The sequence below is a fragment of the Plecotus auritus genome, assembly GCF_963455305.1.
Source record: "Plecotus auritus genome assembly, chromosome: X".
Lineage (NCBI taxonomy): Eukaryota > Metazoa > Chordata > Mammalia > Chiroptera > Vespertilionidae > Plecotus > Plecotus auritus.
Genome location: NC_137784.1, coordinates 23,321,515 through 23,334,292, shown reverse-complemented (window position 1 = coordinate 23,334,292; position 12,778 = coordinate 23,321,515). Strand labels below are relative to the sequence as shown.

Below are 12,778 nucleotides of genomic sequence, written 5' to 3'. Positions count from 1 at the left end.
AGACAATGGGAAAAGGATAGTCTCATCAGTCAGTGGTGTTGGGAACACTGGATATCCACATGCAAAAAAAGACCACTATCTTATACTGAAAAATCAGCACAAAATGGATGAAGGGCTTGAACATAAGACTTGAAACCATAAAACCCCTGGGAGAAAAGATAGACTGATATCAGTCTTGGTGATGCAATTTTTGGAGTTGGCATCAAAAGCAATGGAAACAAAAGCAATAATAAGTGTGACTATGTCAAATAAAATGCTCTGTTACAGCAAAGGAAACCATCAACCAGATAAAAAGGCAACCTATGGGATGGGACAAACTATTTGCAATCATATATCTGATAAGGGGTTAATATCCAAAATATATAAAGAACTCATACAACTCAATAGAAAAAAATCTGATTCAAAAATGTGTACAAGATTTGAATAGACATTTTTCTGAAGAAGCAGCACAGATCACCAGCAGGTACATGAAAAGGTGCTTAACATCACTAATCATCAGGGAAATGCAATTTGTAACCACAATGAGATAAAAGAATAATAGCTACTAATTTTAATATTTTTCACCACCATTGAACACTGACCGGCTCATAATCACTATTATCATTGTATACCATAATTAAATAACGTATACACAGCATTTTAATGTAAAATTGAAACCATCTATCCCAAATATAATTTTAAAAAGTAATTGAAGCTAATATCAAGTACTGGATAAATCATTTTTTTTCTTCTGAAAAACTGGAGGAAAGCAGAAAACACATGTCATGAAGTAATCACACATCAAGCTGGAAATTGGTTAAAAACATTATATGTGATTTAAGTAATCCAAAGAAAAGTAATGATGGGCATAGTTGCTAATACACAGACCCCTCTTTAAGAGAAAATAATTTTCTAGTACATAGTTCCCTTTTTTATAAAGAGAAAATACTTTGCTTAGCTGTAAGCAAAATCACAGGAATAAGGTTTCTTAGGTCTTTTCTGCATAGCTTCTGTCTAAAGCCACTTCTTAAGCAAGTAGGAAAATCATCATTTGAATTGAGGAAAGGGAAGTGAGTCAGATGGGATGTCATCCTTTCAAGAAAGCCTAACATCTTGCTGAGTTCAGAAGACTTTAAAAAAGATCTTGCCCAGAGCAAACCATTCCATTTCTTTTTTTCCCAGATTGAGTCATTTCACTTCTTTTTTCTCCACTTCCTCGGTGTCTATCACATTATGTTATATCAGGGTATATTTTAACTTTGATTATGTCTTTCCTTATTATGAAACATTCATTTAAAAAACGTTTCAGTCATTTTTTGGGCCAACTTCAAACAAGCCATGACAGTTATAGCTAATTATCAAAAAAGGAGTTTTATGCATGTTTGTGGGAATCACCTTGGAGTAGAATGAAACTGAAGTGTTAATTCTAAAGAATTGCCATTGGCTAAGTTTGAAGTCCCTTGACCATTAGCAGTATACTTTTGAGCAGGCATTTGCTATTTCCTCTGTCTAATGTGTTCTTCCCTCTCAACTACCTACTTCACACCCCCACATCCTTAAGGTTTTTGCTCAACTGTACCTCCTCAATGAGGGCTTCTAAGACTCCCCTTTCTGAAAATTATTCCTCACTAACATTCTCTTCTGTTTACCATCACCTGACATACCTATGTAATTTGCTTGTGTATTTGTTTAGTCTGTGTGCCGGCATAAGAATATAAGTTCCATGGAAACAGGACTTTTGGGTTGTTTATTGCTATAACTCCAGCACTCAGAACACTGCCTGGCATGTAGTTGGCCTTTAATAAATATTTGAATAAATAAACTAATCTTACTTGTTTTAAATTTTTAGGACTTTTTTTTTAGATATTTAAAATCTAGCTGTTTTAACTCTTCTAGTGTAATGTGACATAGAAAATATTAGGGTTTAAGCATTTTCAGTGTGTTGATTCACCTGTACTCATGCATATCTGGGATAAATCTGATTTTTATTTTTAAAAGGCAGTTAGCTAAACCCAAAGGATCTTTTTTACTTACTGAGAAAATCTTTTAGAAAAGAAGAAAGCAAGATTATACTTTGTGTGTGTACTACCTATGATGTAACAGGGACTCAAAAATGTTAGAATGGGCATATTTATATCTGCCATGAAAGTTTTCCATTAAAACATATAAGCCAATTTTACATTTGTACTTAGCCACTTATATTTGAGACTTAAAGAAAGATGATACTTTATCTGTGGAGATGAACTTGGCTGACATCATTAGGTTTATACTTCATAATTTGATTCTTGAAATAATTCAGGGAGAGGAATGCCAGTCACTTCATTGAACTGTGCCTGAATCTTAACACAGTATAGTTGAGTTCTTAGAGCTCCAATATGATGTAATTAAACTGTCAGAAATGTTAACATCGTTGCTCATGAGTGTGTCTGTTGGTTCAAATTTATTCTGTAAGGCATACTATCACTGCCGTGGACTAGGTGCCATTAAAAATGCCTCATGTTCTGCAATTGGGCAAAACTTTGCATCAGTAATGGAACAAAGGGATATAATCAGCCTTGTAGTTGTTCAGACTCAAGATGCTGAATTTCATCTTTTTCATTTCTAAAAACACAAATATAAGCCCAGGGGGGTGTGGATGGATGGATAGATCGGTAGATAGGTAGGTAGGTAGGTAGATAGATGATTGATTGATTGAGAGATAGATGATAGATAGATAGATAGATAGATAGATAGATAGATAGATAGATAGAAAGATACTGTAACTTCCTTTTCTACCTTATGACCTGAATTGTTCAGCACTCATTTTCCTGTCCTTGTATTTCCAAGAGACTTCCTATGGTATGCTACCATGAGCCTCACAGAAGCAAAGTCCTTAATCCTCCATTCTAATAATGGTATACAGTCTCACATCCAACTGGGATATGATTTTGTCTTTTTTTAAAAAAGCTGTTTTTATTGATTTCAGAGAGGAAGGGAGAGAGAGAGAGAAACATCAGTGATGAGGGAGAATCATTGATCAGCTCCTGCACGCCCCATACTGAAGATCGAGCCTGCAACCTGGGCATATGTCCTGACTGGTAATTGAACCATGATCTCCTGGTTCATAGGTCAATGCTCAACCACTGAGCCATGCTGGCCAGGCTGATTTTGTCTTAATAGTGAGCACTGCCAAGCATTCTTGAAGCTTGTGCTTAAAAAACAAGATTGAAAACTTAATAATAAATGCAGGATTGTAATCATAGTTGAAAATTTAAGTGGCAGGGACCTTAAATATTAGCATCTTTTAGTCACTATATCACTGGCTCTCATTTCCCAATCAGATGTGAACCTAGGTTTCCTTCATTATTGTTGACTTGCTGAAGTAAGGTCTTCTTTTAGGTGAAAGTGACAATATGCTGGAACAAATTGAGATGGAAGAGAAGTTATTTTCACTATTAGAAGACTGAATGTTATGAAAAATTAGTTTCCAAGGATCTTCAAAGTTCAAAATAATTTTGTTTATACTTAAGAAAATTCTCTCTTACTGAAATTTGAGGTATATGTCTTTGACATGTGAATAAACAGAGAACACAGATCAACAATACCTACAAGGAAACTCATTCCCTGAGGAAGACCATCCATCCCTACATTTTTTGCCTTCCAAATCATCATTCTCTATTCACACAAATTCTCAATAATTAAAAAAAAAGTTTCCCCTTATTAGCCTCCAAAAACAATATTATGATAAAGTAGTCCTGTGTAACAAAGAGGAAAGGAACATAACTCCCCACTATTCCCCACATCCACAGTTCTTCAAATACTAGTATTGATATTTTATCACCTATATAAGTCACATACAACTTTTATTTCTCCCTGTTACACTGGACTTTAAAGGTACTTCATTTTTGGTTAAATGTCAAAGGAAAAAGTGGTGAAAATACTCAGTGTCTCCACTCCTTTCTTTCTTACCTTCATAAATGCAAGATGTCACAGTCTTATTTTCTTTTGCATTGAAAAGACATAATAATTTTTTTATTACAAAGAAAAATGTCTCATATTTGTTAATGGGACACAAGAAACCTATATGAACTTTATCTTAAATTTTAAACAGATGTGTAGTTTTCTTCTGCAAAGATAATGGCATAGATAAACCCCACATGGAATTCTTCTTCCCTTAAGGAGTTGTTCCCTAGTTAGTAAGCTTAAACGGGTATTTTTATTTATATTATTTATGAACAAGTGGAAATGAATTTTAATGGATTTTTAGATGCAATCATGGGCCTTTACTCTAGTACTTCTAATTTTTTTTTTCCTTAAGTGTAATTGGCCATTGTTTGTGTTTGCTTTCATTTAAGGTGAGGAAGATCTTCTGAGTCCTCCCCAGGACACAAGCACAGGGTTAGAGGAAGTGATGGAGCAACTCAACAACTCGTTCCCTAGTTCCAGAGGTAAGCTGCACTACCGGGCAGTAACTAGACTTCCTGGAGTTAGGCCACTTATCGGAAATACCCAGCTAGTATGTCCGTTTTCCACGTGTAATAAACACATGCTGACAGAATGCCAATTTGGGATCACCATGAGAAGATTTTATTTTTAAATGTGAATTTCTGGTTTGGATGAATGAATTTTCTGGTCATAGATTCTGGTTAAATTTAAATACCTGTGTAATCTAGATGATTATAAAAATATGGAATACTAACTTGTATATCGAAAGTATTTTACTTGCTTGGCACATTACTCTGCAGAGTTCATTATGAGGTAGCTTTTACGTAAGAGCAATGTAACTTTTACAGACGAGGAAATTAGTGCGCTAATGGTGCCTTTGCCAGGGACATACAGTTACTATACAACACAGTGAGTCCAGGACATGCCTGGTATACAGTGGTAGTGGGAACTCTAACTTGCAATTTGATGCCCTTTATATTTAAAAGTTGTGTCTTATCCCATCATTTAAATATAAGTAGATTTAAATTTTTATATACTATTTTGTTACTTTTTTTTACTTCCATAGATGGAATGCAACCTTCACAAATAATATTAATGCCTTTAATTTCTTTCTCCCCATCACTTTGACCTTGTGTACTTCGCCCCTCATTCAAAAATAGCATTTCCCCCCACCGCATTTTCCCTCCAGCCAGTATGAGCTTTAGATGTTTTGCCTCATCCAAGGAGGTACTGTGCTGCTGCTGTTAATTTTTTGGAGTTTTTCTTTAAGTTCACTACCCTGACGTAAAACAAAGTCACTGACCCACTTCCCTTCAGTGAATAAAAAGAATGGCAGCCATTGCCTCTGAGCAAACAAAGGAAAGCCTGGAGAAGCCAAAGAGGGAAAACACAAGGCTTTGTGGCCAGTGATTGGCACCCCTAATGGGCAGCCCAGGGGGGAAGGGCTCCAGAGAATCTGGCTATTTGTTCCTCTCCCTAAGGGCGCTGACGAGGGTGTTTTGAGTCCTACCTTTTTGTTCACTCTTGGTGCACAATGGCCATTTCCTAGCTACTTGATGTATGAGTAAACGTAGTGCAGTGCACATTAAAAGCAATAATGTTCTGATAGAGGGTTGCTAAGGAACCGTCAGGGGAAGCTAATTTTAAACATCTGCACCAGCCATCTTTCTACCACAGAGCATCTCTGATATGTTGATTCTAACAGATAAAAATCTTATCTGTCTTCCTCCCACCCCACACCCACCACTCTCATCCCCATCCTATCTTAGCTGTCTTCTCTCCCCAGATGCTATGAATCATAATGAGACCATATGCCAGTTTGACATAAATCACATGCTTTCACCTTTATCCTGCCAGCTTTTACAAGCACCTACTATGGACCAGTGGAGGGGGTTAAGGATGCAAAGAAGAAATGCCAGGTTCCTTGTCTTCTAGGTGCTCGTGGTCAACAGTGGCTATAGATTTCCAAAGTTCAAATCACGGTGCAGTACTGTTATTGCTGTAATGGAGATGTCTATGACACGATGAATCCTAGAAGCACCCTTTTACAGAAATAGGAGGTTAGCTTCAGACTGAGCAAGTGTCTTCTTCAAAATCACACAGCTACTGGTCGGGCAGGGACTTTGGGCCTCAACATCTCACACACATTCCGTGGACCCCAGGCTTTCCCTTGAAGGTCATGGACACTGTCTCATCCCAGCCCCTTAAACTGAAAGCGAGTTACCTGCTCTGTGGGAAGTTAGTGGTTATATGTTGGTGCCCTGGGCATTTCTTTCACATCTAAACAACTAGAGTAGAGCAGAGGAGAGGCCAGAGCAGGGCTCATGGCTCATTTCCCATAGCAGCCTTTCGTACTGGGTCCCTGGACCATCCTAAGTGTCTTGAAGGTGAAATCCTTGGCATCCTCTCCCTGCATCCCCTTGCAGAGTCCTTAAAGCTGGATACCACATGGATGTGGAAGTAGCCACCTGCAAGACTAGAAATATGCTTCCTCTGCTATGATAGTTGGTAGTTCGCATCTCTGATGCTACTTGTGTGATGTGGATTTACTTATATGGAAACTTGGGCAACCATTCAGGCCGCCTGCATAGTGTTTACTAAATTAGCACTTATGGAAGCATTATCGTCCCCTGAGTGCTAATTGGAGTTTCCAAATATGGTATAAGGAGGCTTCATCTGATATCAATTCCTTTAAGTAAGTTCCTACTTACTCAATAGTACTGTGATGGCCTTTGAGAATTAAATCATTTTCCTGAGGAAAACACGATCAAACAAAAATAATAAGAGAGTAGATAAGGAACTAGATCTGCCTGGTATTTTGTAATGGTATGACCTTGACGTTTTTACTTTTCTTGCTACTTCTTGCCAGACTTGTCCTTATTATAGGCCTTTTTATGATTCTTCACCCAATTCCAGTGGGTGGGGGTTTCCCCCACCCCAACAACAGGCAATTCTCTGACACCGGCTGGGAATCCTACACTGCAACTCAATTCAGACACTATCTACCTGGAGGTCGCATCACATCCCACAAGTTCATGGCTCAGTCCTACAAAACTGGACCCCCTCCTTTGGGTTAGATTAACGTTTTTGAGTGGCTCCCAGAACTCGGCAAAAACGATTTGCTTATTAGATCACCTGCTTATTAGGAAAGCATTTAACTCAGGAACAGCCAGCAGGAAGAGATGCATAGGGCAAGGTATGTGGAAGGGGCATGGAGATTCCAGGTCCTCTGGGAGCTCCACTCTCCCCGAATCTCCATGTGCTCATTAACACAAAAGCGGTCCAAACCACATCATTTCAGATTTTTATGGAGGCTTCATGACATAGGTCTCATTGATGGACTCATTGGCCACTGGTGATTGAACCTAATCTCCATCCCCTCTCCTAACCCTGCAGGTCTGGAGGTAAGATTCAAAGTTCCAACCCTCTAATCACATAGTTGGCTCCCCTGGCAACCAGTCTCCATCTCTAGGTGCTCATTAACATAAAAGGCACCTTGATGCTTCTCCTGAGGAAATTCCAAGGGCTTTAGCATTTCTGTGCCAGGGAAGGACAAAGACCAAATATATATTTCTTATAAGTCACAGCACACTTTTTCTCCCCAAATTCAAAGGATAAAAAGTGTCACTGCAAAAAATATCAATATACTCCCCAAAGTGTATTAGTGTATGTCTTATTTCTAACTAAAAGCATTTCTCATTTTTAAAGAATAGAGAAAATATAAATACATGGCAGGGTTTAATGGGAACATCTTACCAGTTAGTAGGTATGTTAGGCTGATATTAAGCAAAAAATCCCGAGAGTTTTATGTTCTTGGGATTACAGATTCTCCCAAATGGAAGGGCCTTGAACAGTGCCTTTAACATCTTTGATGGCCAAAACAGTGGCTTTTGATCCTTTTTGACCATTATCCATAGTAAGAGAAACATTTTACATCTCAAAATGGGGTGAAGCTATCAAATAAATTATTGATGTGTATGCATATAAACACATATGTATACACCACACACATACGTTTATAGTCACATGTACAGGGTGGGGCAAAAGTGGGTTTACAGTTGTATGAGAAATACAGAGTTTATTCTTGTAATATTTTCCATATGAACAACTGTAAATCTACTTTTGCCTCACCCTGTATATACAAAGACCAGAAGCAAATGTTTCAAGCAGCAGTTCTTACCATACTACATATAATTCACACTATTTCTATGTGTTATCTACTGAAAAATAAGCTGCTGCTTGCAACCCACTAAATTGATTTTCTGATCCAGTGGTTTAAAACTATTGACCTAACCAATCTCAGTTTTTCTTACCCAGGTGGATATATTTTTAAAGAAAATGAAATTTTAGAATTTTTACCATGCAAATTTCTGCCAAGATCTTGCTAATGCCTTAGAGGATATTGTGCTTTGATTCTAAGCCTGCCATCCATGTTCCCGTTGTTATGTTACAAAAAAATGAAGTTCACGGTTACTACAGCTGTTTTGGACAGCTGTTTGAGTAACTCAGAACAGATGTCTGAGCCCGAGGTCTGACATTTAGTGGAAATGTGCTCTTAAATACCAACTCGTGGTTTACTTAACCCTGCTAGATAATTGCCCACAGAGGGAAATACTTTTTAAAAAAAAAAACGATATTATGTTTTCCATAAATATAAAGTATATAGATAGGGGAGTTACTGTGTAATTTAAATTTACAATTTCTTTGTTACCCTCTGCCACAGTTTTGACTTAGAGGTCAAGTCTTAAAGTATCAGCTAACCTTCATCTTCATTTTCATTAAAAGTACCTGGAAGCCCAAAGAAGTTAAGTGCCTGGTTCATGGCCATTCAGCAAGTTAAATTAGCCTTCTGATCTTCTCTCAATAGCCTTACTCAACTGTTATCCAAATTAATAAAGGGGTTACATGCTTCTCCATGTAGTGATAAGCTGATGGCAAAACGGTCCTGCATAATAACCAATATAAACAGCTGGGTGTTCAAGGTGTGAATAGATGCACATTTACCTTTGTGATTATATCTTTCCTGATTAATCTCTAGATATAGTTAGCTGTTCACAGCCACTTGGGGGATTTGAGTGGCTCAATGTATATTAAACACAAGATGTTAACCAATTTCTATCTAATCTATTTATCTATCTATAATCTGTCCATCTCTATAAAAGTATATGTAGAAGTTGAATTTCACTGTAATAGAAATCATTATCTACTGTAAATACTTTCTAAATATCCACCATTATTCTTTAGGAACACTACATGGATAGAATGAACAATAAACATAATTTTAAATTAAACTCTTTAAGTTATTTGCCCATACACATCTGGTCATTTAGCAGTCTAACAAAGGTATTTTTATATGCATGCACATTCATGAAAGAAGTGTTTCCCTAGTCAGCAGTATGATACTGGGCTTTCTCAAAATGAGGTGCCCCTGTACATAGATTAATGAATGCGAGGATCCAACATAAGCTCTCAGTACAGCAAGATAATTCAGGAAGCAATTAGCAATACTATGCAGGTATTTCTGCCGCTTGTATAATCTCTTACCTGCTGACCTGTGCCACATAAATTTTATCCCCAACAACTCATAGCAGCCTGTCACTCTCATACTTCCTGTCCCTTCCAAATAAGCCCACATAAATTCTGTGACATGCCTCTAAATTACCAACCCAACAGCTTTGCAAAACTTGCCATCCTTTAAAATTCAAGTCTTATCTGTGATTCTTTAATGGAAGAACAACATCAAGAACCATGGCAGAAGCAGGAACCATTGTGTTTCCTTTCTGCCTCCATGAAGGATTTTAACTCTCATTCCTTTACATTCAGGGCCAGCAAACTACAGTCCATGGGTCAGATCCTGGTTTTGTAAATAAAGTTTTATTGGCACAGAGCCATACCCTTTCATTTACATATTGTTTACCGCTGTTTCTCACTATAGTGGCAGAGTAGAGCTGAAAGTCACTACAGGGATGGCGTGGCATGGGAACCTAAAATATTTACTCTCTGGCCTTTACAGAGAAAGTTTGCCAGTCTCTGCTTCACACTGTTATTTTGTTATCCATTCTAGCTCATTACATACAGCCACAGGCTTAGGTGCTGATCAACTTTGAGCTCATCAAAACTGCATTTGAATCCACTATGCATTTATATCCCTGTTCATCAAAGACCCAGCATGCTTCAATATATTTCAAGTATGACCACTGGAATCTTCTTTTACTTGTATTGAAACAGAAATCCTAAGAAAGGAACTCATTCTAAACTTTCAAACTGGTCAGTGGACTGAGATAAAGAAGCTAATGGTACCCAAAAACTGACATTGAATTAAAGAATTATAACCAATCATCTTATGTTCATACTGCCTGAGTAAACTCGACTTATGCAGACCTGACCAAGCCCTATATTTAGACTCAGGATGTACTAGCACATTTCCTTTTTTCTCTTGATTCATTTCCTGACAACATCCCACATTGCCAGATGGACAGCCTAAGTGAATGTCTAAGGCACCTCATTGCCAAAGAATGTATTTATGAAATAAAACTTTGCTCTGGTACTTATATTTCTTGATTGATAAATAATTTTCTTCCATATTGCATTTTACCAGTATAGAACTATGCTTAGTACAGTGGGAAACATTTTTTTAACTTTTTTAAAGAAAAGAGGGCAGTCCTTTTGTATTATGCTAATGAGCACATTGCCACCCAATGATGAGGGAGGCTTTTGAAAAAGATCAGGGTTAACAAGGCTCTGGGAGGCTCATTTATATACAATACAGGTTCTGGAGAAGTACCTGAAACAAAACCCAAATCATTCGCTGCATATTCGGCAGTGCCCAGTTGATACTGAGCTCTGAATATGGCTTGGTATAGAATGGATAAAGATATGCAGCATTTATCATTCTAGTAATCGTAATTACACTCTGGAACGAAATCATATTCCTTTCTAACAACACTGTCCTTCATGAAAGTTCTGAACTTTAAAAAATAGACCAGAGAAACAAGCTAGAACAAGTTACCAGCTCCTGTCATACAAGCTAGAGGGTAGCACACAAGGCCAAGTTGCCTAAAACACCAAAGGACTCATGGCCATGACCTAGTGGCTACCTTTGTAATTCACTTCAGCCAGCATTTATCAAATACCCATAGTGTCAGGGTGCAATACAAGGTATTGCGGATAGAGTGGCGGGTAAGCAACATGCGGGCCCTGCCCTTGAGATCATAATCAAGTACAGGGGAAAGGAATTAATTCTACTACTAGACAGTATAACTATGAAGTACAAAGATTAAAAAAAATAACTTGCTAAAGGAGTCAAAAGGAATGGGTAAGTCATGCTGGCATTCTTTTGAATCATCAAGGATGAAATAAAGTTATTTTCTTCCCTTTTCCTGCCATTTGGTATGGGCCTACCACTGGGATTCCCCCCACTCCCCACCTGAGGAGCCGGCACCTATTTCTCTCTTTCCTGATTTGAGTAGGGTCATGAACACTTTGACATGAGGACATGGTCAATCAAGCAGTTTTTATACTCAAGAGATTTTAGACCCGGGAAAATTCAGAAGGAAGGAAAAGAGGGAGGTAAGAGGGAGGAAAGTCATACTTAGAAAACCTTTAAATATATACTAGAAGTTTTGAGCCCTAAACTTGAGTTTTGAAAGATTTGTTTTTTAATGGTAGCTCCATAGTTCCTCATTCTAGAGTAGTAGTTCTCAAATTGTTTCAGGGAGTTTTGGTCTTGGAGCTCCTGAGCGTGGTGGGTCGGGGGTGGGGAGGCATGGATCTCTCACGGTTCTGCTTTTATCTGCTGTAAATACTGGGATTTCGTAGAAGATTTTTGCTAAAGTCCAAGTTTGCAAACCAGTAGTATTTCATTTTTAAGACTCAGGAGCTAAAAGGAAATTGCATGCCCAAGGCATGTAGTATGGTCAGAGGGCTCTGATTTTCTGTCCAATTATATTATCATAGAAAAGTTCATCAAAACCTGCTTTTCAAAAATAAGTACATGCATATAGATGTGGGATTCTATAAAGCGAATAAGGCCCGTGGGTCTTTAGCCATGGACTCTCAAGGCTCCTGATACCCGCTGACATGAGGAAGTTGAAGGCTTATTCCTGGCTCTGGCTCTGTGGCTTGCCCATTAGTGGGCTTGATCTCCTTCCCCCTTTTTTCTTTCTTTTCCTCAAATGCCCCCAGTCCCACTATGGGCATGCTCAGCTTCTACCAGGTGGAACAAATTCTCCGAAGAGGATGGAGTCTGTCATCCATGTGATGTTCTGCTTTGCATTTGGGGTGCGGAGTTTGGGCACACAAAGACAACTACTGTTTATGTTTCAGTGTGTTGATTGTCAAGTCCAGAGTAAAGAGATTCTGAGACTTTTGACGTTAAGCTTGAGATCCTACAGTTGCTCTTAAAAACAATGTTTGATTTGTCAGATTTCTATGCTGTGCCAGCTTTCATCCAGTTTTCCCACATGACCACCATGGATTCTATAAGTGCTATCTCCTGGATCGTGTTATCTGTTTACACTGATTTAAGTGTGTGTAAAGGTTATTTGACTGGATGTGTCTTTTGGGTTGTTTTTTTTTTTTTTTATTTGTTTCTATTTTTTCAGAAGGGAATAAATGAATTGTCATCTCAACATTAGTTTGGTAAAAGAAGCAAATTGGTATGAAACTGTATATATATGCATGGTTTTTTCCCTTTCTGATATCTCTACCTCTTCCTCTCTCTATTATTAAAGGAAGAAATACCCCTGGGAAGCCAATGAGAGAGGTCAGTGAGATTCAGACTCACAGCCATGGCTTCTGTCTGTCTCATCCCGCTTTCTATGTTTGGCGTTTGTGTAAGAATTGTGTGCGTGCACGCGCATGTATGTATTACACA

General features: G+C 38.0%; 1 protein-coding gene across 1 annotated transcript in view; it reads left to right on the top strand.

Annotated features, from left to right (window-relative positions):
• Positions 1-12,778, top strand: part of DMD (dystrophin) — a 2,407,712-nt gene that overhangs the window by 2,387,045 nt on the left and 7,889 nt on the right. The window contains 2 exon segments of the mRNA XM_080651877.1: positions 4,314-4,406; positions 12,636-12,667. Coding sequence (XP_080508003.1) covers positions 4,314-4,406; positions 12,636-12,667 — 125 coding nt within the window.